This window comes from Schistocerca americana, chromosome 9, assembly GCF_021461395.2.
Source record: "Schistocerca americana isolate TAMUIC-IGC-003095 chromosome 9, iqSchAmer2.1, whole genome shotgun sequence".
NCBI lineage: Eukaryota > Metazoa > Arthropoda > Insecta > Orthoptera > Acrididae > Schistocerca > Schistocerca americana.
Window position 1 is genome coordinate 152828437 of NC_060127.1, and position 26721 is coordinate 152855157.

The 26721-nt window shown below is 39.7% G+C and overlaps 1 protein-coding gene across 1 annotated transcript in view; it reads left to right on the forward strand.

The window, feature by feature from the left end:
• The window catches only part of LOC124551140, a 56644-nt gene extending 31013 nt beyond the window's left edge, over positions 1-25631 (forward strand). The window contains exons 3-5 of the mRNA XM_047126102.1: positions 9-157; positions 19620-19740; positions 25160-25631. Of these exons, the coding sequence (XP_046982058.1) occupies positions 9-157; positions 19620-19740; positions 25160-25388 (499 nt within the window). The 3' untranslated portion in view covers positions 25389-25631. The remainder of the gene's footprint in view (positions 1-8; positions 158-19619; positions 19741-25159) is intronic.
• Positions 25632-26721: the final 1090 nt, after the last annotated feature.

Genomic DNA, 26721 nt, shown 5'->3' on the forward strand with positions numbered 1-26721 from the left:
ATTTTCAGTGCTGCTTCAGATGCGTTGGACTGTGCAGTAGCTATTGTCGATGGTGACTGCACAATTGCGGAAGGGTCTGATGTCTTCGACGCCTGGATCAGTGGCCTTCGCAATGTATACAAGACCTTCTGCACTGCTGAGAAACAACTGCTAAGTGGTTAGTAAGCAACTAGAAGAGGTACAGTTATGCTTGACACCACAAGATGCGATCATGTGAACGCAAATGTGTTGCTGAGAAAATCTAAATGAGTAACTTTTCACTGAAGTGCGCTTCATTTCATAAGGAAGCGCAGGTAAGTTCAGTAAATTTCAAAAGGAACTGTAAGCCACCATTGATTCTACACAGTTCTTTTGATCACAAATTTAATGTCAGTACAAAGCTTCAGTCTCTAATCAGAGACAAGGAAAAGATATCTTGCCTTTTATGCAGGATGCATAGTTTATAAAACAGCTTGAAGTTGATGTTAATAGGGATAACACATATACTGATAGCCTCGCACAGAAGGTAACGTGTAAAAGACTTCCAAAAACTGTATTTGAGGAATAAGGTGACAAATGAATGGCGTGTTGATGTAAGTCAATTACAGCACATAATAAGACGTTCAATTTATCCTTCTGCACTTTCTTTTTGAGGTAAATTTTCAGCATTACCTAGTTCCTTATTACATTTGTTTTTATGAAAGACTATTCTTTTGTTCGTATAGAAGAATATAAATCTGAACAAAATGACCCACAGTGTAAATACGATTTTTATGATGTTATTGTATCTTTTCTCCAAAGGTGTAATGTTTTTATGTACTTGAATCATTATTTCGAGTATAGTACAATTAATTTTCTCTGCAACATATGATGATGCAAGCTAATATTATAAATAAAAATGAAGTACAATCTCCGTGAGAAATGGTCGTCTATATACAGAAACCAGTAACCATTCCCACCCTAACTACTCTGGCACTAGCTCGCTAGCGCTTACCATCAGGTGCTAATAAGAAAGTACTGTGGCTGCAGTGTATACCTACTAGCAACGAACCTACCAGCTATGCTCTTTCATACTCATTGGTTTAATTTCAAAATTGTCTGGGATGTCGTAAGGAACAAAACCAAGCTAATTCCATGGTTGCAGGGTGGATTGTCATGAACCTTAAAGAACTATGTTGATACACGTTTGAAATTACATCTGTTTCACAGTCATGTATTATCATAACAAACGTCAATATGTAAAGTAACATAGTTAATTCATTTATCCACCATGTCACCAAGATGGAACCTTCAAAAATATAAGTCAAGGTTACATGAAATTTGGATGTTATGGGACACCAGTAAACGCGAAAAATAACGCAAAAAAGCTAGCAAAACACTGCATTCAAATTTCTATTATTTTACTTTGAAAACTTTTTCGTCACACAAGGGACACTCAGCAGGTCTTCCGGCACAAGATAGTGCGAAGTCCATTTCAGATGATACATTAGAAAGGAAGGATTAATCATCGCCACTTAAGTCACCCTTTGAAGTAAACAGTAATTTTTGGAAGAGATCCTGTTTCTTCTTTTGATGTGAGGAGTCTGGTTTTTTGCGTTTTGTTTTCAGCATTAGAGGTTTGTTGGTTCTGGGGTGGGCTTAGCTCTATTTGACCCGTGATTGGCGTTAGTATGGAGAATAGGTTGAAATATAGCTGATGTTTCAATTTTTCTACCGTTTTTCGATACCTTGTTCTTCGGTGGCAGTGTCGATGTCTCCAGGGGAAGATCCAAAGTTTTCAGTGAAGAATGTGTTGGTGTGCAATAATACTTACCTGAAGATGAACAAGAAACAATTACATCAGAACACTTAGATGTTCCATATATCACGACATGGTAGCTTGTAAAAGCGTCTTTTCTGTCGCTAAAGAAAAAGTTAATAATTAGAAACCGGCCCATGCACAATAACTAGTATTCCTTGAATATGCATCACACTTAATCACAATGTCTAAAACAAACGTATATTAGTTGACAAAATTTTTTTGAAAACTTAGCTGCGGAAGTTTTACGAAACTGAAATACAAACCTTTTAACAGGGAACAACACAGTGGTGGCCGGAGATAGTTACTGCGGAACAAGGGATCCTTCAAAAGTAGTGAAAGAGTCTTCGGTACCTAACAGTGCAGAAATAGTGATGTTCCATATCGCCAGACTATTCCGTGATAGTCACATCTCCTCTACACTGAAATACTCAGTGGAGTACACTGCATTTACAATAATCGCTTAACAGTATTTGTACTTAGGCCAGCTAAATGTAATGAAGTAGATTAATGTCAAAGGCATTATTAAGAAATAAAGATGCTGTTTCCTCAGTTACACTATATAACTACTGTTCATCTTCTATTTTTAGCTTAATATTTATGTGAGTACACCAGTATTTTTCAAAGAAAATGTTAACACACATCTGCAAATACACTGTCTAATTTACAGTGTGCTACCGATCATCACACTAAGATAAAGTGAAGACTTACACTTGCCATGTGGTTAAAAGAAGATTTCAATACTTGACTCTCGATAATTAGACACTTTGTTGAATTAATTTTCTCTGAGACATGGACTGAATTTAATTTTGAATTGGTAGTGATTATCAACTTCTTGGATATGCTTGTTAGGTGTTCATTTAATATCCTTGCACCAGAGCATATTATTTCTTTCTGGACCCAAGACAAAGAGGCAAAGTTTCTACTAAAATCTGTGTCTCGTATTGTTGTTGAATAAACCACAGTTCAGCTGAATCTGAAAAAAAGAAAAAAAACACACATTAAGGAGTAAAGATACTGGGAAATGAATTTCAGAATTGCATGATCCTTGAATAGGTACATCTCAAGATGTGCAGTTATCTACTTTAAAAATGTTCTTTCAGAATAAAAACTTTGTTTACTTTAAGTGTATTGCCTCATAAGGTTATTCCATATGACAACAAGAATTTTAATTATGCAGAGGAAACCGGCACATGATCTCTGCACCAACAGGAAAAGAAAGAAACTTCGCTAAAATACTCCCAAAACGACTTCAAAATTAGTTTATCTGTGTGTTAACTTAATTAAACTTGATACGATTGTAACTAAGTTTTTATTGGTCCTGTAACTTACCATTTGTACAACTATGTACTTCCATTTATTTATTTACTTTAAATAAAACTCTTTTTCAGTACATACATCGTGCACGAGATCTTGAATGGAAAATCTTTTCACATGTTAGTTTAACAAGTTTTTTATAACAATTTTGAAACCATATAATGAATAGGCTAGTTAAAAATTTGAATAATAGTTTGGTTTACGTACACTGTACACTTACAACTTATTTGTGCAATTAATACATTGGATTACATTTTTTATGCACAAGCTACAGTCAGACTGTGTAAAAGCAGTTTTACAGCAGATAGGACGTCACAGATTTTTAAAAGTATGTTTTTTTATGAAGATATTTTATATTTCTGGGTAATATACAGTTTCGCTCCTGCGTGATGTATAGATTTCTGACACCATGTGGTGATGCCATAAATAACATGTATGTCGTTATTGCCTGGTATCATGAACTTTTCGTTTTCAGTAAAAACGTTTTCCTTCTTTGGTCTGCTTCTTTGACATTCGGTGGTCAAAGTAGATGTCACATATTTTCGAAACTTTTTAACTGAACTTTGTCATCCAGAAACACGTTATGATATCAATACATTGGCTTGTTTGAAACATAACTCTAGCGAGACTAGTCCACGTTGCTGCAGTGAGGGAGGAGTGTGTGCAGTCTGTGGCAAATGTGTCACTCGTAAACATCGCAATATTTGTGCTGTGTATCTTCATGAGAGTTGTGTTGCTTCAGCATGGTTCGGACAACAATAACTTACATACAGAGGCTTCATATAGTCTCTGTAATGGAGCACGTAATGACACATATGGACATCACAGCGAATGTCGTTGTGAATGAACGTAATATCTCTAGAATCTGGAACAAGTGTCTAACAACAGAATCAGCACAGTAATGGGGGCAGAAGAATAAAGGACAGGTGTGCATGGCCGATTTCTGCACATAACCGCAAGCAGACACTCCAGTACACACCTTGTTCCAGAACATGGGAGAATGACCATTATGAAGTATTGGAACGACACCTTTGCATGCGCTGTGGCTCTATTTGGTGAACGTATTGCAGCGGGATTCACACTGATGGACGGCAGTGTACGGTCCTATCATCACAATCTGGTGATTACATTCCTAGAGGAGCATAAAAATAGTCGTATGAAATGGCATCCGTATTCTCCAGATCTGAACTGCATTGTAAATGCAAGTGCCATGTAAAACAGGCCAAACGTCCTGTCCATAGAGGCCACTATGGAGAAACGAAGCAATACCTGCAGGTCTATCTAGACAATTTGGTAACAAGAATGCCCAACTGCATTAAAAATTGTCTTCAGTTAAGAGTGTGGCTAACAAGTTCATAAGAAATGTGTTATGCAAGATGACCGGTTGAAGAAATTGTAGTGCGTGCAGGGGAATCTTTTGTAAGATTTTTTCTTTTTATGTGTTTATCGAGTGGAAATGTGTTCAATAAATGCTTCCAGTATATATGTATACATATATATATATATATATATATATATATATATATATATATATATATATATATAATTTTTTTTTCAATATGTGGTATCATAAATCATTGTTTTTTGTGGCATTATGTATCTTAAAATATTATTTATTGTGAATCATTGGGTGTTTCGTACTATTAAGTATAATTTATACCATTATATATATATATATATATATATATATATATATATATATATATATATATATACTCCTGGAAATTGAAGTAAGAACACCGTGAATTCATTGTCCCAGGAAGGGGAAACTTTATTGACACATTCCTGGGGTCAGATACATCACATGATCACACTGACAGAACCACAGGCACATAGACACAGGCAACAGAGCATGCACAATGTCGGCACTAGTACAGTGTATATCCACCTTTCGCAGCAATGCAGGCTGCTATTCTCCCATGGAGACGATCGTAGAGATGCTGGATGTAGTCCTGTGGAACGGCTTGCCATGCCATTTCCACCTGGCGCCTCAGTTGGACCAGCGTTCGTGCTGGACGTGCAGACCGCGTGAGACGACGCTTCATCCAGTCCCAAACATGCTCAATGGGGGACAGATCCGGAGATCTTGCTGGCCAGGGTAGTTGACGTACACCTTCTAGAGCACGTTGGGTGGCACGGGATACATGCGGACGTGCATTGTCCTGTTGGAACAGCAAGTTCCCTTGCCGGTCTAGGAATGGTAGAACGATGGGTTCGATGACGGTTTGGATGTACCGTGCACTATTCAGTGTCCCCTCGACGATCACCAGTGGTGTACGGCCAGTGTAGGAGATCGCTCCCCACACCATGATGCCGGGTGTTGGCCCTGTGTGCCTCGGTCGTATGCAGTCCTGATTGTGGCGCTGACCTGCACGGCGCCAAACACGCATACGACCATCATTGGCACCAAGGCAAAAGCGACTCTCATCGCTGAAGACGACACGTCTCCATTCGTCCCTCCATTCACGCCTGTCGCGACACCACTGGAGGCGGGGTGCACGATGTTGGTGCGTGAGCGGAAGACGGCCTAACGGTGTGCGGGACCGTAGCCCAGCTTCATCGAGACGGTTGCGAATGGTCCTCGCCGATACCCCAGGAGCAACAGTGTCCCTAATTTGCTGGAAAGTGGCGGTGCGGTCCCCTACGGCACTGCGTAGGATCCTACGGTCTTGGCGTGCATCCGTGCGTCGCTGCGGTCCGGTCCCAGGTCGACGGGCACGTGCACCTTCCGCCGACCACTGGCGACAACATCGATGTACTGTGGAGACCTCACGCCCCACGTGTTGAGCAATTCGGCGGTACGTCCACCCGGCCTCCCGCATGCCCACTATACGCCCTCGCTCAATGTCCGTCAACTGCACATACGGTTCACGTCCACGCTGTCGCGGCATGCTACCAGTGTTAAAGACTGCGATGGAGCTCCGTATGCCACGGCAAACTGGCTGACACTGACGGCGGCGGTGCACAAATGCTGCGCAGCTAGCGCCATTCGACGGCCAACACCGCGGTTCCTGGTGTGTCCGCTGTGCCGTGCGTGTGATTATTGCTTGTACAGCCCTCTCGCAGTGTCCGGAGCAAGTATGGTGGGTCTGACACACCGGTGTCAATGTGTTCTTTTTTCCATTTCCAGGAGTGTGTATATATATATATATAAACACCCGATGATTCACAATAAATAATATTTTAAGGTACATAATGTCACAAAAAACATAACGATTTATGATACCACATATTGAAAAAATACAATTTTGTGGGACATTATAATTTTTACTGTACATGATTGGCACACTATAACTGTTGTGGCTAGTGCTAGTTCGCCTCCCCTTAATATGAATTATAAAATTAATCATTCACAGGGTGAACAACAGATGGTAGCTCACTGTCCACTAACATACTTTGCTGCACCACGGATTTCTTCTTCCGTCAGAAATTGTTTTAGAGTTGCAACGGAAGTCTTCTCAGTTTTGACGCTTTGTAATTCTCTTGGTTCTGTTTGTATTAATTTGATACTCACATATTAAGACCCTCTTTGAAAAATTTGAAACCTTTGTAAAAGGCACCGCAACTATCTTCTGTTCCTTGTCTTTTATGACCAGTGTATCCCGCTCTTTAGTAATCGGATGTGTCATGTGGTAAAATAAATGAATCTTAGTCTGTTGTTGCATTACAAAAGAGAAGTGAAACAGGGCTGTGACCTTAGATAAGACATAGTTCCTTTCCACTTGTCCAAGAGAGTTGCCCTTACTGACATCGTGACTGCATGACTGCCTGTTTCGGACACAGAAAGAAAACTTCGACATTAATTGCTACTGATAAAATTTTTGACCAAATTAAAAAAAAAAAAGACGGGAGAGCTATTTTTCTCTGCAGATTATTACCAGTTCTTTCTATATGCAACATTTCCGTGTGCACTGAAAAGTCACTTTCATAAGGATGAAAGCAACTGCCATCAGAAAACTCACGGCTCCTTCAGTTACCACAGTTACCATATCACACCTACTGTTTTGTGTGTGTGTGTGTGTGTGTGTGTGACAGAGAGAGAGAGAGAGAGAGAGAGAGAGAGAGAGAGAGAGAGAGAGATGGTGAGAAATATGGGCTGTAATGTTGGTACAGAAGGAAAATGGAGCAGAAGATGGCAGAAAAGGTATTTGTGAGGAAACATTAGTGTGAAGCGGACACCTAGAATGCTGCCTAATGGAAACTGATTCCAGAGGCTTTTGATGTCGGAGCATATGAGGCAGGCGCATTTTCCTCGTGTGTAGATCGGGAGGGGGGAGGATAGTTGCTAAGAAACATTCACAATGCAGCAGGTACTGCAACAACTGATTTAGTCATTTGTGTTATTGTGTGTACCATGTTCAGCATTCAGTTGCTGGTTAGTGCTCGCTGTTCATGTGAGTTCACAGCTGATTAGTTGCCATACCCCTACAAAAAAGCCACTAATATTAATGTACAGAGAATGCTATGTGCTGTTTCTATAATTTGCTGGCCATTAAAGTTACAATACCATGGCAGTGGCATGCAGTATCTTTCAAATTGATTTGTGCTGTACTATATACTTGTCCATCAAGTGGTAAGGATTCGAGCACAACCACACTATGTAAATAAAAGTAGATAAGGCAATGTCCTGACTCAAAGACTCGCCATCCTCTAGCCTAAACCGCTAAGATAGGAACTTGTGATTTGGAGAGGGTGTTGAGCATATAATGTATGCATCTTTGAGAAATGATTTTTTGAAATTCAACCACTAAGGCTATAAGGTAGGAGATGGTTTTCGAAAAATGTTGCTGTTAAGACAGTTTTGAAGCTAGATTTACGAAAATTGGTGTTTGGTTTCTCAGATCTAAAGAAATATTTATTTAAGCACTTTTGCAAATTTAGTTCCAATTGGGGTGAAATAGAGGGTGACATATTTTAAAAATAGATCATTATTAAAGAACTGCTGCAGTACTTTCAATGCTTCGTCTACGATCATTGTTACTTGATTTATTGGTTACAAATAAAAATGTATTTCAATATTTTCGGAAAATCAGCATATAAGGGTGTGAAATAGGGAATTAAATGCTTTATGAACAAATTTCATTATGAAAGGATTTTTTAAAGCTAAATCTATTAAAATTTAAATTTGGATTTTCAGTTTGAAATAAAAAAATTCAAGTTCCTCTGTTTTTGGATGTAGGGGATGAAAGGTTTAGTATAATTACGTCATTATAAAAGCATTTTTAAAGTTAAATCTATGAAAATTTTTGTGCGGCTTCCCAATCAGAAATAAAAAAGATATGTATTCCCCATTTTTAGAAACAAAACCCTTAAAGGGGTGAGACAGGGACGAAAATGTTTAAGAAAATATTCTGTAAATTGTAAAACTAAATTTATGTAAATGGGTATTTCACTTGCCAGTTAGATATAAAGAAACATGTGTTAGGGTATGAAAGTTTCTATGGAAATATCACCACAAGAATGCAAAAGGTGTCATTAACAAAAAAACTTGAACTCCAGCTACCAGAATCACTTTATAGTCAGAAATACACTCGTAAAAGGCAATGCTTCTATGGCCTTAATTAGCATGAAAAATTTATAAGGTGATTCAATAACGTGAAAAATCGATTAAAGAAAAAAGAAAAGAATCTGTGCAGACTTTACAGTCTACACGAGTCAAGTAATGAGCGCTAAGCTGCTTCTATGTATAAGCAAAGAGTATACACTTAGTTTCATTCATAAACCACTTTTCAATGTTGATTATTTGTGAGAAGTTCGTTTTATGCCTTGTGCAAGAAAAAGAAATGCCTACCAGTATTTGTCAGAATTCAGCAGTGACGGGACTGTGGCATACCAAGACCGCCGTTTATCTTTCAGCGATACTGCTGTTTGCACCGGTTGGAATCTGACGTTTGCCGCCACAGTTGATGTACTGTAGCATAAAGCTGAAACAGCATGTAATGATGTACCCATATCTGTCACCCAAGCCCAGTTGCTTGCTGGAGGTGGAACCTAAGTGTACTAAATTTCTTACCCTGTACACCCGCAAATCACTTAAAATATAACCCTGCATATTTCCTACTACTGTGTATACACACAGTAAGGTATTTTTTTAGTTTTCTATTCTTCCCAGTGTTGCAGTGTAAAAGACCAGTAGGGAAGTTAAAAACCTGTTTCACATGAACAGTAGCATTAACAGCAGTGTTAACAGTGTGTACAGCATGCAGCTGAGCTAAAACGTATTCTGATAAATTTCTGAAGCAGTGGATAATACGCTATTCAGGATGGGCAGTACTTACATTGCAGGAAAAAAAAATTCCAAGTACTGCAGATAAATATTACTTAAAATGGTTTTTCTGCTTTCAAAACTTTGTCAGCTGTGGACTGCTAGAAACTGCTTTTCCTGCAAGTAAGTACTGGCTCACTATTTTATATCCTTGTTATGTTACAGTTCTCTCAATTGCATTTTCGTTCCGATATAATAAGTTAATTTTTGTTTCGTTTTTGAATATCTGAGGATTTTCAGTTACCTACTGGTGTATATTGGCAAAATGTTGAATACTTTTGTACCAATACATAAAATTCACAATGAAATGTAGAGAAGGATACGTAGCCTAATGAGGATTATGTTTGCTTGTAGCACTAGGATACTGATTAAACAGTTCATCATGAATTCACTCTTACTGATGACCAGAATCACTATTACAGATGGAATGTGGTAGTTTGCATGGTCAGGAATTCCTAAGACCCACTCTTCTTTAGGATGTTTACTTGTTAACTTTGCACATCATTATTTTTGCGTACTTCTGTAGCATATATGTCGTTTTTATCGTAGCTATATCGCTCCTGAAGATTACTTGCTATTGAAGATTGCCCCATAGAATGTGTGTGAAGTGTGCTAGCAGTCTGCCATGTAGACCAACACAGTATGCGACATTTATGAGTACAAGGTGTTACAGGATATTTTTTAGACAACTGCTGCATAACCTAATGAGTTCAAATTACTAGCGATGAACGAAAGTAAGGATGTAACTGAAACAATCATTTCAACATGGTGAAGGATATGTGTAATCAGAATAAAATCACTCTGCAAACATCCCCCAGGCTATGGCTAAGCCATGTCTCTGCAATATCATTTCTTCCAGGAGTGCTAGTTCTGGAAGGTTCACAGAAGAGCTTCTGTGAAGTTTGGAAGGTGGGAGATGGGGTACTGGTGGAAGTGAAGCTTTGAAGAGGAGCCTTGCTTCGATAACTCAGTCTGTAGAGCTGTTGCCTGCAAAAGGCGAAGGTTCTGAGTTTGAGTCTTGGTCCGGTGCACAGGTTTAATCTGCCAGGAAGTCTTACATGTGTAACTGTTTTCTGTAATCTGGGTCTACTAGCTGATTGTGAAGGATCGTTGGGGTACAACTACAAGTAAATCGTAAAAATGTGTCTCGCTGAAAGCCAGAGTCCCGGCCAGGTACACGCTGGATGGAAGAGCACTGCAAGGGCTGGTGCCACACGGTCTGATAAGAGTTTCACAGGGGGCTGGAAGCGACATTTGGCAAGCTGTAAACTTCCATTGTGAGAAGTATGGAAAATAATGTTTTCTGAAAAGAAAGAGATATGCAAGGGGATGTGGAAACACAAGGCAGTCTGAGCGAGGAGAAGCTGTTAGATCAAAAGGAGCCCAGCAGTAACTGATGTTTAAATTTTGTTGGGGAGTCCAAGATTGGTTCACGATAATTATTTTTTGTAGCGAGGATGAAGACACGCAAGTAGGTACATGCAGCTGCTGTCATTTGCTGAAACATCGAACAAACCTCATTGTAGAGGAGAGTTTCTGCTTTCTGCCTCATTCTTAGAGAGAAATGTATATCACCGGTTAGTCACAGCAGATTTTTTAGGAGAATGGAGACTGTTTCTATCTTGATAAGTTTTTCGTTGATCACAACCCAAAAGGTCTAGTTGATTGGTTAAAGAGAATTCGGTGCCGGCAAAACCAGTAAGATTTTGGGAATGAGAGCAGATATACACTTCTTCTTAAATATTCAAGGCGAGAGACACCTTTGTCCTAGAAATGCAGTGAGAACTTCTGCATCTGAATTTTAGAACGATGGTAATCATGAGACGCACTTGTGTACATCATGAAGAGGACACCAAGTCATTCATTTCGAGTTAGTTTTGCTTCTCTCAATTAATTCACATAATCAGCTAGCTGAAGTGAGCATGTGATTAGGCTAAGTAACTAGTGGTTACATGGACTTTTCAGGATCTTTTCTCTTTACTCTCTTAACTAATTCAGGAGTTAGTGACAGTTTATAGGGACATAAGTAATTGTCCTCTCCCCCATGAACCATGGACCTTGCCATTGGTGGAGAGGCTTGCGTGCCTCAGCGATACAGATGGCCGTACCGTAGGTGCAACCACAACGGAGGGGTATCTGTTGAGAGGCCAGACAAACATGTGGTTCCTGAAGAGGGGCAGCAGTCTTTTCAGTAGTTGCAGGGGCAACAGTCTGGATGATTGACTGATCTGGCCTTGTAACATTAACCAAAACGACCTTGCTGTGCTGGTACTGCGAACGGCTGAAAGCAAGGGGAAACTACAGCCGTAATTTTTCCCAAGGAGATGCAGCTTTACTGTATGATTAAATGATGATGACGTCCTCTTGGGTAAAATATTCCGGAGGTAAAATAGTCCCCCATTCGGATCTCCGGGCAGGGACTACTCAAGAGGACGTCGTTATCAGGAGAAAGAAAACTGGCGTTCTACGGATCGGAGCGTGGAATGTCAGGTCCCTTAATCGGGCAGGTAGGTTAGAAAATTTAAAAAGGGAAATGGATAGGTTAAGGTTAGATATAGTGGGAATTAGTGAAGTTCGGTGGCAGGAGGAACAAGACTTTTGGTCAGGTGATTACAGGGTTATAAATACAAAATCAAATAGAGGTAATGCAGGAGTAGGTTTAATAATGAATAAAAAAATAGGAGTGCGGGTTAGCTACTACAAACAGCATAGTGAACGCATTATTGTGGCCAAGATAGACACAAAGCCCATGCCTACTACAGTAGTACAAGTTTATATGCCAACTAGCTTTGCAGATGAAGAAAATGAAATGTATGATGAGATAAAAGAAATTATTCAGATAGTGAAGAGAGACGAAAATTTAATAGTCATGGGTGACTGGAATTCGTCAGTAGGAAAAGGGAGAGAAGGAAACATAGTAGGTGAATATGGATTGGGGGGAAGGAATGAAAGAGGAAGCCGCCTTGTAGAATTTTGCCCAGAGCATAACTTAATCATAGCTAACACTTGGGTCAAGAATCATAAAAGAAGGTTGGATACCTGGAAGAATCCTGGAGATACTAAAAGGTATCAGATAGATTATATAATGGTAAGACAGAGATTTAGGAACCAGGTTTTAAATTGTAAGACATTTCCAGGGGCATATATGGATTCTGACCACAATCTCTTGGTTATGAACTGCAGATTGAAACTGAAGAAACTGCAAAAAGGTGGGAATTTAAGGAGATGGGACCTGGATAAACTGAAAGAACGAGAGATTGTACAGAGTTTCAGGGAGAGCATAAGGGAACAATTGACAGGAATGGGGGAAAGAAATACAGTAGAAGAAGAATGGGTAGCTCTGAGGGATGAAGTAGTGAAAGCAGCAGACGATCAAGTAGGTAAAAAGACGAGGGCTAATAGAAATCCTTGCGTAACAGAAGAAATATTGAATTTAATTGATGAAAGGAGAAAATATAAAAATGCAGTAAATGAAGCAGGCAAAAAGGAATACAAACGTCTCAAAAATGATATCGACAGGAAGTGCAAAATGGCTAAGCAGGGATGGCTAGAGGATAAATGTAAGGATGTAGAGGCTTGTCTCACTAGGGGTAAGATAGATACTGCCTACAGGAAAATTAAAGAGACCTTTGGAGAGAAGAGAACGACTTGTATGAATATCAAGAGCTCAGATGGCAACCCAGCTCTAAGCAAAGAAGGGAAGGCAGAAAGGTGGATGGAGTATATAGAGGGTTAATACAAGGGCGATGCACTTGAGGACAATATTATGGAAATGGAAGAGGATGTAGATGAAGATGAAATGGGAGATACGATACTGCGTGAAGAGTTTGACAGAGCACTGAAAGACCTGAGTCGAAACAAGGCCCCGGGAGTAGACAACATTCCATTAGAACTACTGACGGCCTTGGGAGAGCCAGTCCTGACAAAACTCTACCATCTGGTGAGCAAGATGTATGAGACAGGTGAAATACCCTCGGACGTCAAGAAGAATATAATAATTCCAATCCCAAAGAAAGCAGATGTTGACAGATGGGAAAATTACCGAACTATCAGTTTAATAAGTCACAGCTGCAAAATACTAACGCGAATTCTTTACAGACGAATGGAAAAACTGGTAGAAGCGGACCTCGGGGAAGATCAGTTTGGATTTAGTAGAAATGTTGGAACACGTGAGGCAATACTAACCTTACGACTTATCTTAGAAGAAAGATTAAGAAAAGGCAAACCTACGTTTCTAGCATTTGTAGACTTAGAGAAAGCTTTTGACAATGTTGACTGGAATACTCTCTTTCACATTATAAAGGTGGCAGGGGTAAAATGCAGGGAGCGAAAGGCTATTTGCAATTTGTACAGAAACCAGATGGCAGTTATAAGAGTCGAGAGGCATGAAAGGGAAGCAGTGGTAGGGAAAGGAGTGAGACAGGGTTGTAGCCTCTCCCCGATGTTATTCAATCTGTATATTGAGCAAGCAGTAAAGGAAACAAAAGAAAAATTCGGAGTAGGTATTAAAATTCATGGAGAAGAAGTAAAAACTTTGAGGTTCGCCGATGACATTGTAATTCTGTCAGAGACAGCAAAGGACTTGGAAGAACAGTTGAACGGAATGGACAGTGTCTTAAAATGAGGGTATAAGATGAACATCAACAAAAGCAAAACGAGGATAATGGAATGTAGTCAAATTAAATCAGGTGATGCTGAGGGAATTAGATTAGGAAATGAGACACTTAAAGTAGTAAAGGAGTTTTGCTATTTAGGGAGTAAAATAACTGATGATGGTTGAAGTAGAGAGGATATAAAATGTAGACTGGCAATGGCAAGGAAATCGTTTCTGAAGAAGAGAAATTTGTTAACATAGAGTATAGATTTAAGTGTCAGCAAGTCGTTTCTGAAAGTATTTGTATGGAGTGTAGCCATGTTTGGAAGTGAAACATGGACGATAACTAGTATGGACAAGAAGAGAATAGAAGCTGTTGAAATGTGGTGCTACAGAAGAATGCTGAAGATAAGGTGGGTAGATCACATAACTATTGAGGAGGTATTGGATTGGGGAGAAGAGAAGTTTGTGGCACAACTTGACTAGAAGAAGGGATCAGTTGGTAGGACATGTTTTGAGGCATAAAGGGATCACAAATTTAGCATTGGAGGGCAGCGTGGAGGGTAAAAATCGTAGAGGGAGACCAAGAGATGAATACACTAAGCAGATTCAGAAGGATGTAGGTTGCGGTAAGTACTGGGAGATGAAGAAGCTTGCGCAGGATAGAGTAGCATGGAGAGCTGCATCAAACCACAACAACAACAACTAATTGTATTATTTCTTCTCCAATACCATCCGCCCATGGCAAGGTAGTAGGGTGTATCTTTTATAACTTATTTGAACCATTGTGCACGAAAGTATTAGAGCCAAGTCCAGGAAACTTACTAATAAACAGGATTTTATTATGATCTTTAGTTTTATTTCATACTTCGATGAGACTCTTTCTCATTGTATCTATGTAAGCTATCGTATCCATATGTCATGTTTAATTGGGACAAACCTGTTTAAATGTTCAAAGTTTGCGCTGTGACCTTGTCTTAACGGCTCCCACGAGCATACGGAGAGCGATCTGATTGCTGTATAGGTCACTGGGTTCACATTTTGTCAGTATCACAGGTGTAAATTAAATGGTCAAACGGAGTCTCGCCGAAGCAGGCACATTAGATTTTGGATAATGTATCCACATGATGCTTATGTTGCTGCCACCTCAGTTTGTTATCCATGATAACATGGCTTCTCTTGCTTATTGTCATGTAGAAAAAGCTTTTCACACATTAATCTTCCTATTTTATAGCTGAAACATAAAATTTCTCTGTTAGATGATATGACACTGATAAGAAAACTATAGTTCGGATTCGAATACATTTCTTACATTGAGATGAGAAATACTTCTTATGCCGTTAGAAACAGAATGTATTACAACTGTCAAACGTTCATCATATTTTGTGGAGATGTTTATTACATAATGTGTATCAATTGATTTGTTATGATCAGACGAAATTACAATTGTCTGGCTGCAACTGTGGGTCATTTTGTTGCTCTGGGAGATAGCTCATCGAAACTACAACACATGAAATATTATTGTTTCTGATAATTGTAAAAGGAAAGTTTTTTAAGATAGGCTGAAGATGCCAAATGAAGCAGAAACAGGTTGTTACTGAAAGGAAAAGTGCAACCAAGACTCTTTTTTTAAAATATTAAATATTAGTACACTTTATTACATAAGCGATAAAAAGATTTACTTAACTTGATACAATTCTTTTCCACAGGACCGCTCGAATATTTTCACAAACTCTTCTCTTGAAGTGAAATGTTAAACTTTTACAAGAAATGAATGTCCATCTGAGATTTGAATAATTCTTTAATCCTGTTTGATGATGCTGGCTACTTTGGCCGAAGTTACGAACTCGGGCAGAGCGTTTTCCTGGTCGGCTCTGTATTGACCACTGTGGCCGGCCGCGGTGGTCTCGCGGTTCTAGGCGCGCAGTCCGGAACCGTGCGACCGCTACGGTCGCAGGTTCGAATCCTGCCTCGGGCATGGATGTGTGTGATGTCCTTAGGTTAGTTAGGTTTAAGTAGTTCTAAGTTCTAGGGGACTGATGACCACAGCAGTTGAGACCCGTAGTGCTCAGAGCCATTTGAACCATTTTTTTTACCACTGTGTGAGGGTGGTGGTGTGCTGAGAGAGAGGTGTGGCTTCAGGGTCGCCTTCCATTTGCAGTTGTGTACTGCAGCGAGACCTGGCCAACGTCTGTGGGATTGGTGTGCGTTGACGACTTTGGTGTGGCACTGTGGTCTCTGGACACTACCACATGATTAAACTTTGATGTCATTCAGAACTGAAGGCCATCTTCAGCATCAGTACATATGTGGCTTCCACATGCGCAAATATACTCTTTTACTCACTCTGACATCCGAATAAATAGCCCCTGAATCTCATTTTGAACGTTTTCGCGCACACAGTATCAGTTCAGGAATACAGTATTGTTGGCTGGAGGCTGGTACGAAAGATGATGCATCTCACCACGTCCCGAGGATGTCGTTTGGATGACAACTCAGGGGACCAGACAGGCGAGTCAAGAATCCATACATTTCTCGAGGCATCGGTGTGGGATACTGCATTGATGGATCTTGCATTATCCTGTTGTAAAATACCATTTGGAACTGTCTTCATGAAAGGATATGACAACAGGTTCCACCATTCTTGTCAAAGCTGTAGGCATTCAGCCTCCTTGCAGCAGGTACCAAAAACCAGTCCTGTTCTGATATACAATAGCTCCATATAGAGAATTGCTGTGATAGTTGACATAGTCTTCTGTAGACGCCTTTACATTGATCTTACTTTAAATTTTTTGTTTTATTATCGCTGTTGTTTGTTTCTTGTGTATGGAAACAGATTCTGCTAGTAATTTTCGTGCGTGTCTGTATTGAATGTGATCTTCTATACTAAGAACATCATGCTTTACTTCGAATGATTGTATTCCATTACGTGCAATGTGGCAATACACGTCTACAAAACATACTTTCGTGAAACGACGGTGTTAGTAACTGAACTTTCTGAAGTATGTAAAGGAGACTTGGATTCGAATGCCACATTGTGAAACTTTGATTTATTAATCATTACAACAATCTTCACAAAATCTATTTCTTATAAAAAATTATAATTCTGCCGTTTCATTAGTTACCGAAATTGTAAAGAAGTAATGACTCTATAACTCTGAGTGAAAATCATGTGAGAAGATAATTTGCTCAATCTCGTCTCGACGGTCAAACTGACTCGAACCAACAAAGAACCATCACACATGAAAATTTGTCTCTTTCAAAGTCATCACAAATTTCGAGCGAGACTGCAACGACAAAATTACCTGAATATCTTCACACTTTTCAAATCAATCTTAACAAAATGATATTTCCAAAAAGCAACATCCCCTGTGTTTTATTAGTTACTTCCAGACTGCTCTGCAGTGTGATCAACAGCTGACTCTGCCACTCGCTTCTCACTGAATGCTGTGCTGGCAACGACGGTGATATAGACAACCAAAGATCACACTGGAACCCCTGTGGCGTAACATATCGACTGCTACTTCTGTTTGAAAAATGTACAGTGCACACACATCGAATAAAAAGAGAGCTCTCATCACTTTCATCGAATACCAAAAAGCTTAGTTCTTCGATTTTATCACCAAAAACATAAACATTTCAGAATGCCACCCAGCCTCCCGGCTCACTCTTACTGCACCATGCAAATTCTCCATTGTCTGTGGAAGGCATTAGCTTCAAATGACTGCATGTAATCTCGAGATCTCAACCCAGCGTCCAACAACCTGTTCCCAACGGCTTCTTGGTGACGCTGCGCCTGTAAACTCTGCCCGAATTTCAGGGGTTGTCGTCCATCTGTTCACAAGAGCCAGCTGAACAATGCTAGGATCTTCTTATGGTGTAGACCTTCTGGAAGGATCCGTGCCTGTTCTTCTAGAGACACAGTTGTCCTGAGTCTATCTCGTCACCGATCGTTCTGCAGTCACGCCACAGTAGCCAGCATTCGGTGCAGTAGGTTGGTGTGATGCTCCCATCTCCCTCATGCCGTTGATTCGAGCTTGCTCAAAGTCTAAAAGATGGCGATAAGATGCACGTGCTTGTCCTCTTTCTCCGTTGCGTTGCGATCTCCATCTAAGAAGTTCCAGCAACGTTAGACACACACACTAAGTGTCAGGTACTCACATCAATCTTCATTTTCAGGAACGGCTTTTTTCTGCACTACAAATAAGCTCTCATTAGGACGAAATTTTATCAACATGTCTCCCAAGCATGGAAATACTGGAGTATCCATCCGTAATCATGCACAAAAGACATTATTGCTATAACGCTATCCATCTGAGTCAATGCATTACATTACCGTCAGCTGGAGTAACATTGGACAACTTTTCCATCTTCTTTGACATGTTAAGCACTGGTTAGTTGACAGGGTACTGGTAAATCGTAGTATAATATATTTTTTTAATATCTGCCCCTCATGTGCGACTAAATCAACGGGATGTTATCATATTTTGCAAACTGTTTATGCGCAAAATAAATTTTCAAAAAACTGAGATGACTTTGTCCCACATATCCTAATCTGTTCACACTAAACTAACAAATTCACCAGTCCCATGTTAAACCCACCAAAAATGATCGTACATTTGAGTGTCACACCAAAGTTCATTGAATTATCTCTTTCCTAAAGCTGAGGTAAGCAACTAAAATTTAGAGAGGTAAAATGAACTAGGAAATACATAATTAGTTTACTTTTAGTAAGTCAGTCATTTGAAATAATGACGCAGTTTAAATGTCAGCAAACCTGATTAGAAATAGCTATCCAGGATAGGAACAGTAAATGCGTATGTTATAGAAATTTTTTGGGTTGGTTCATTCTGCACAACATTCTCCAATAACACATCTTTTATAGCTATTCTAAGACTTCCACTCGTATCATCTCAGCTTCATGTTTGCTCATTGGCAAGCGTTCAAGAGTCTTTTGGCTCTAGTAATACAATTCCAGACTCTAAAACTCGGAGACAAAGTTTTGGACAATGCTCCGTTTTAGGCCCTGCATCAATTCATTTAGTAGCACAGGAAAAACATGTCAGCATGATGGGAAAGATTTTTGTTTTAATGGGTATAACGTTTTTAAAATAAATCCTGGTAAGTAACAAAATAGACAAAACCTTAGCCTAAAATTATCTGAGCTAAAGTTAACATCAGAACACAGCACCACGTTATCCAATTGCGAAATGTAGTTTGTATATCGAACCACACTGAAGATTAAGAAATTTATTGTTTTATACTTCAATCTAAACAAATGAAGGACTAACAAACACACCTTAGGAACATTAAATACTGTTTTCTATCAAATGAACAAATGAATGTTGGAACACCACTGTTCTACCTTCACTAACAGACCTGTCACATAACAGGTACGGCAGCAGTGGCAAATCCGTGATCTACAGAAATAGTGCAAATGCGACGTAGCTGTTACCTGTCTTTTAAGGCAAGGAACATCCATTTTTGTTGAGTTTCTTGGCATGGAAACTTTTTTTTCCACCTCTGGGCCAATGTTATCTGCAAAGGTCCAGTGCCACAGTAGCCGACTACACTTGTTTAAATGTGATATTGTAGTAATAAGGAACAATGAGTAAATTTACCAAACATAATTTGAAACTGTGTCTAACTTAGAATTTCTTTTCCAGTTCTGGTTGCAGCTCCTAACTGTTGGAACAGCATCTTTTTCTTAAAATGTGTTGAGAGGACAATAAGGGTGAACAGTACCGTGGACTTGATGAGAGTGCCCCTGGATCTGGCTATGTGCAAGTAAGTGGACTACTTCTTGTGTGACACTGAGTGGGTTTCTCTTGTAAAACACATACTGTCTGTCTAACAGAGCTCGAATGCCTATGTACAGGACAAATTGCTCCCTGTTTAATATGATCATTAGCGCTGATTGTAAATTACATAACTGGTTTCAAAAATTCAGGTTAATTATTAAAGCTGTGACTTATGTGGCACTCCTTTACTTAATTTTTAACGCCCAGGGTTTCCCAATTTGCGCCATGATGTTGTCTGGCATAATGCTAAATATTCTGCACGAGTATGTAAAATTCTCTAGACAGGGATACATCTTTATTTACAGTTTTTCCTAAATTGACTGTTGTTAATGTGTACAAATACTATTTTCGAGAAAACGTATTGGCACATAAGTGCAAGAATTCCAGGGTCTATAAAGAATCATATGCAAAATTTTCGATTAACAACTTTACACAATATTGATACAACGCAGTTTTACAGAGTACTAGTTTTTTGACATAAGTAGCTTTTGCCAAGAAAATAATACTACAAGACAATATTGAGTAAAAGTAAGTAAAACGCATGAGAAATGCCATTTGCAGGACAACAGGGCGAGAATATTTCGAAGTGAAAAGCAGCAGATTTAAGATTTTTGGTTGACTTATGCATATTGCTGGCGCTAACTCTGTTTAATATCTGGATGGCCGGAAATTTCGCTCGTGGAGTTTCATTTAATATGTGCCCTATGACCTGAATTGCTGCTCCTTGCAAATAGTTTTTATTTGTCTAGTATTGCAAAGTTTTTCTAAGACTGTAAGACTGAGAATTAAGCTGTTTGCTGTGAATTAGTTGCAAGCATATTCCATTACGCTCCTGGTTGTGTAAGTTATGAATGAGTTTCAGCTCTTTATGTAAAATGTGCAGTAACATAAACTGTAGTGTGATGGTTTACTTCACAGCTACATAACAGAAGAAAAAGGATAATTGTCTCCTCAGATACAATAAGTTATGCTTTAAAATAGATAACAGTAGTTGCCATAAGATGTCCCCAACGGCTCTATTCTTGCTTCTCTTCTCTTTCTGTTTTATGTCAATAATTTGAACATTAACATCAGTTCTGTTTGTACATAGTCCCTCTTTATTAACTGAAAATTGCCAGGCAGAAAAACAACCCTGCTTGCCTCTTTAATAAACTTGGTTGTCTAGAAATGTGGTTACAATTTTGCTCGTTAAGCGCTGTGGTTCTCTTATGTTCTGAACGAAGACTTCAATTTCCTCTAATACTTGTAGGATGTATCCTCTAGGAGCTTTCGTAAAATTTCAAAATTATCGTGTATATGATCTATTTTTACGTATATCGGTTTTCACATGATTACCGATAGCACTCTCCTACATACAACATGAGTGCTCCCTAAATCTAATAGTGAAGTGTATTCCCGTTTGGACAACACAATTTATTATCCTCCTGGCAGTCTATTTTATAAACACCAGAATCCACGAATTTATTACGTTTCTCGCCGATTCTGTGCCGTAGTCTTACTACAAAGGTTCTTTTGATGTTAAAGCCCATGTTCACTTTAGCTTTTTTAAACCTATGCGGGATTCGTTCGTAGTGTTCTCCACTGAAGTACGCCACTGCTACGTATTTATTACCGCGACCACCCTTTTTACAGTAATTAGTTCCCTTTTGTTCTTTCAGCTTGTAGAATATTTTTTTCACATCATTCACATTTTGTCCGTTGGCCCACATGACCACCCTCATTATACTTAGCTGTTTCTCAATGTCGTCATTTTCATGTGGAAGCTTAAGAAACGTGTGGCTCGCTGATCCATGATAGGCCCATTTGTACTATTTGGGTGGCTCGAGTTAATGTTTGTAATTATATCAGTGTTCGTTGGTTTCCTGAACACCCTAAGCAAAGATCTACCACATTTTTTTTGTCACAGAGACATTTAATGAATCATGCTATTCTCTTTCTCGAACTCCACTATATACTCAATTTTGTATGCATTGCACTCATTTTATTCGGCTATAATGCAGACGTTACCCCGATGACTCCTGTAGACCAGTATGACGTCGTCAACATATGTTGTATAACAGATAATTTAGTCAAATATGTGCGGATCTGAATAAAAAAAGCCGTTCTCTACTTCATTAATAAAAAATATCAGTCAGAGTTCCTGCTAAACTATTTCCTATGGCTAACCGTTTTTTCTGATAAAACATTTTGTCATTAAATGTGAAATAGTTAAAAGACAGACACAATTTTAAAGTTCCATAAGCTCAAGGCACTCACTGCAACTAACCTTTCTCTTTACACGTTCAAGATATCACTGATTGGTATGTTTATATATAAGTTTTCTGTATCAAAGGAATCAAGAGTTGCACCTTCTGGAATCTCAGTATCTTTTACCAAGTAGGCGAATTCGTAATTACTTTTCATATTAAATGGTCTTCCAAAAGTGTGAAACGAATTCTCTTATTACATCTCCCATGAATTTTATAATTAAGACATGACATATTGTTACTTATTGGCTGAATAAGAATATAATTTATATGTAGTTTATCTTGTGCTCTTAGTTCTGGAATAACTGTGTTAATTTTGATAAATATCTTTTTATATCTATAGCCATAGAACAAGAAACTACTCCTGGAAACTTTGATTACATTTTCTTAAACCTCTATGACATTATCATTGAAAAATTTCGTTGGTTTTTTGTACATAGTCATCATCGTACATGAGTATGATGAAATTGCTCTTATCTGCCTGTTTTATTGAACATCTGTGTTGTTACAGATTAATGTTTGATTTTTTTTTTACTGAATCTGACCCTTTTATGTCTTCTTGTTGACACCTATAAAGCTTAGTCACATTACATGCGTTTTTGACTTCTGTGATAGTAGTCTTCATTAGTTTTAAATCTATTTGAGCATTTATTTTAACCTGAAACCCTTTGTTTTTCAATCAATTTTCTGCTTTTGTCGTGTCAATGTCGGTATGGTTTACTACCCTTCAACAAACTGATATGAAACACTTTGTCTAGCTTCGTTAGTATTTCCAAAACGCGTCCACAATCTGTTTTTTGTTGCTACGTGCTTATTTTGTAGACGTTAACTTGAATTTTAGTTGAGAAGTATAATTGCTCTTAACGCCGTCCAAAGACAGCAGATTATTATACAAGGTAGGGGGCCTCACTAAGCTGCTCTATTCATGGTAAAAGTGTACAGATGAATTGACGAGGTACAGGGTCTTGAGGTCCTACATGTGCTATGTCTTCGTTTTGTTCTATGCTAATTGTAGCGATCAAGACGGATAATTATTTGACCGATTTAAACTGCAAACTGTGTTGTGAATCCTATCAACAAAATTAGGTAACTTTGCATTTGATGTGCAAATATTATCCAGTACCACAAATATGGTTCAAATGGCTCCAAGCACTATGGGGCTCAACTTCTGAGGTCATCAGTCCCTTAGAACTTAGAACTACTTAAACCTAACTAACCTAAGGACATCACACACATCCATGCCCGAGGCAGGATTCGAACCTGCGACCGTAGCGGTCGCGCGGTTCCAGACTGTACGCTTAGAGCCGCTCGGCCACTCCGGCCGGCCCACAAATATGAACACAGATAAAATTCTACATCACTGTAATTTCAGACCAGTCATAAGGTATGGCACTGCCTTTAGGAGAAAGCTAGTAATTTCTTTCTTTCTTTCTTTCCTTCCTTCGCTGACGCCATAGTCCCGCAGCAATCGCAGGGTCGGTGTGGTTACAACGGATTTGGCAGTGTTAGCGCTAGAGATGGCCGCCACCCCGTGCCCCCCAGGACGGAATCAGTGTACCCCAACTGTCTGCTACTAGTGTAATCCATGGAATAGTGTCAAAGTGTTTCAAATGTCTGCGACGCGTGTAACTGAGGCGGAACGTGAGGACCACCGCGGTATTCACCTAGCAGGATGTGGAAAACCGCCTAAAAACCACATCCAGGCTGGCCGGCACAACGGCCCTCGTCGTTAATCCGCCGGGCGGATTCGATCCGTGTCCGGCGCGCCTACCCGAGTCCAGGAAGCAGCGCGTTAGCGCTGTCGGCTACCCTGGCGGGGTAGGAGAAAGCTAGTAATATATCGGGTTATTCGAGGTCCAGAAAAGCAAGAGACGTCAGTGATCATTATGCAGGGTGAAAACTATTTAAACCGACAAACTCTGGGAGGTTGTAGGGGACATAAAAACAAATATTTTCCCCTAATGTCATTTTTTCCTATGAGGATTATTTAAACCGGTGGAGGCCGTATTACGATCTTCAGTTGTAGGCAACTGCTGTCCACCAGTATTTAAACCGGTAGAGGAAGATTTCTCTGGCGACAAATTAATTAAACCAACAAGAAAGTCCAGAGGGGCATATCTGGGGATCGAGCATGCCATGGTACAGGTCCACCTGTGCCAATCAACGTTTCTGGGAACCTTTTGTCCAGGAATCGACGCACACGACGACTGAAATGTGACGGCGCCCTGTCATGTTGGACTCGATGAGCGCTAGTAACTGTGGCATGTGGGTTGTCCTCATTCCAAACATGCGGATTGTGCATGATGAAGACTCCATCACTCCCGAACGTTGCTTCATCGGTAAACAACACAGAGGATGGAAATGTAGGATGCATTTCACAGTGTCGCAGGTACTACTGCGAAAACTGTGCTCTGGGTGGATAATCAACTGGTTCCAGGTTGTGGACACGCTGTAAGTGAAATGGACGTAACAATTGCTCTCGCAGGATTGTTCTTACATTCGTCTGATTCGTCCCCATGTTACGTGCAATTGCACGAGTGCTCATTGAAGGAGCCCGCTCCACATGCTGCAAGACAGCTTCCTCAAATTGCAGCGTTCTTACCGTGCGACGGCGTCCCTGTCCAGGTAATCTGCTAAATGACCCGGTCTCACGCAGACGTTGGTACACAGCTGCAAAGGTCGTATGATGCGGGATACGGCGATTAGGATATTGTTGTTGATAAACCCACTGTGCAGCTCGTCCGTTGTGGTGCGCTACGTAGTACGCACCAACCATATCAGTGTACTCGCTCCAGGTTTATCGCTCAATTGGTAAACAGAGACAATGCACTACTACACTGGTGGACAGCAGTTGCCTACAACTGAAGAGCGTAATACGGCCTCTAACAACTGAAGACCGTAATACGGCCTCTAACAACTGAAGAGCGTAATACGGCCTCCACCGGTTTAAATAATCCTCACAGGAAAAAATGACATTAAGGAAATATATTTGCTTTGATGTCCCCTACAACCTCCCAGAGTTTGTCGGTTTAAATACTTTTCACCCTGCAGTGCTTTCAATTTGAAAGTGCTTTCCATAAAGTAAATGAATGTAGTCATTTGCAACGATACGTTGCTTGGTATTTGAAACTGGGTTAATGTTTTTGTCCTGTTTTACAGCCAGATAGCGGTTGCAGCTTCTGCCTGCAACGTGAAGGCGACTCGGCCGTCAGAACTGTGCGAAGCGCCGCAGGGAGCCATAAGCGAGGCCATCCACTCGTTCTTCACGGGAACCAAGTGCGGCGTCCCGTGCGTCTCTTCAGCGACGATGGTTCTGCCGCACGCACTTTCTGTGGCTTGTTTGACCTGCTACCTGTGTGGGATCTCAGCAATGCTGTTTCACCTGTAGCTCAGATGAGCAACGCATTTACTTGAACTCTGCTGCAGGTAACCGCAGGCTTACAGGGAGCAGAGGCGAGGATGGAAAGCTACCGCTCTCACACTTGTATATTCCTGCTGGAATATTCTACCTATCTATATCCGAATCCCGCTCCAGCTACTGCCGGATCTGGGTGCTGATGAGTCCTCTCCATTTGGCTCGGTCCTCCCACCACTTTTCTTCCTCTACTTGCTGCCAGGTCACACCTCTCCTTCTACACATATTCTCACTCCCACTTTCCACCGTGTTCTTGGCCGCCCTATAGGCCTTTTCCCATCCATCTTTAATTCTTCCATAATTTTGGGGAGTCTCTGCCCATGCATCCTCTTAACATGCCCATACCATCTTAATCTCTTTCTTTCAATTTCTTCTCTCATACTTTCTTGTTTAAGGTCCTTTCTAATCTCTACATTCCTTACTCTGTACATCCTTGTTTTTCCCTTAACCGCTCTCAGAAATTTCATTTCCCCTGCTTGCAGTCTGCTCGAGTCCCTTTCTGTCATTGTCCATGTTTCTCCACCATATGTGACAATAGGGATGTAATAATTCTTATACATAAGGAGTTTTGCTCTTTCTGAAACTTCATTATTCCAAATCAGGTGTTTTATTGTTTGGTAGTAATTGCCTCCCTTCTGTAACCTCCTATTAATTTCGTTAGTTATTCTTCCATCCCTAGATATTTCACTCCCTAAATAAGTCAAACTTTCTACCACCTTGAGGGGTTCTCCATTCAAGGTAATATTTCCGTTGATCCCTTTCTCTCTTCCAAATACCATTACTTCACTCTTATCTTTATTTATTTTTAATCCATACTTTTTCATTACATCCTTCCACGCATCAAGCTGTAACTGTAAATCTACCTCTTTATCACCCCATATTACCATATCAACTGGAAAAATCATATTTTTGTCTTTTTCTTTTACTATATCTTTAACTGTCCTATTCATTCCCTCCATCACAACATTAAAAAGTGCGGGACATAGAATACTTCCTTGCTTAAGTCCTTGTCTTATTTCGAAGTATTCAGAGTTCCTCAATGGTGTTCTAATTCTACAGTTGTGTCCTCTGTACATTGTCTTTATAACATTAATGTATCCATCTTCTATATCTATCTGGAATATTATGTAAAAAAAAGACGTTATGTAAAAAACAAGTCTTCTCTGGTAGGCATAAGTTACCACTGGACCTGTGTTAAATATTCTGCTCATCTGAAAAGTGTTAATTGTGTTAGTGTAACATTTTCAGTGAGTAAATGTTGCAATGCCTTTGGCAGATAACATAATTTTACGTCATTCACAACTCA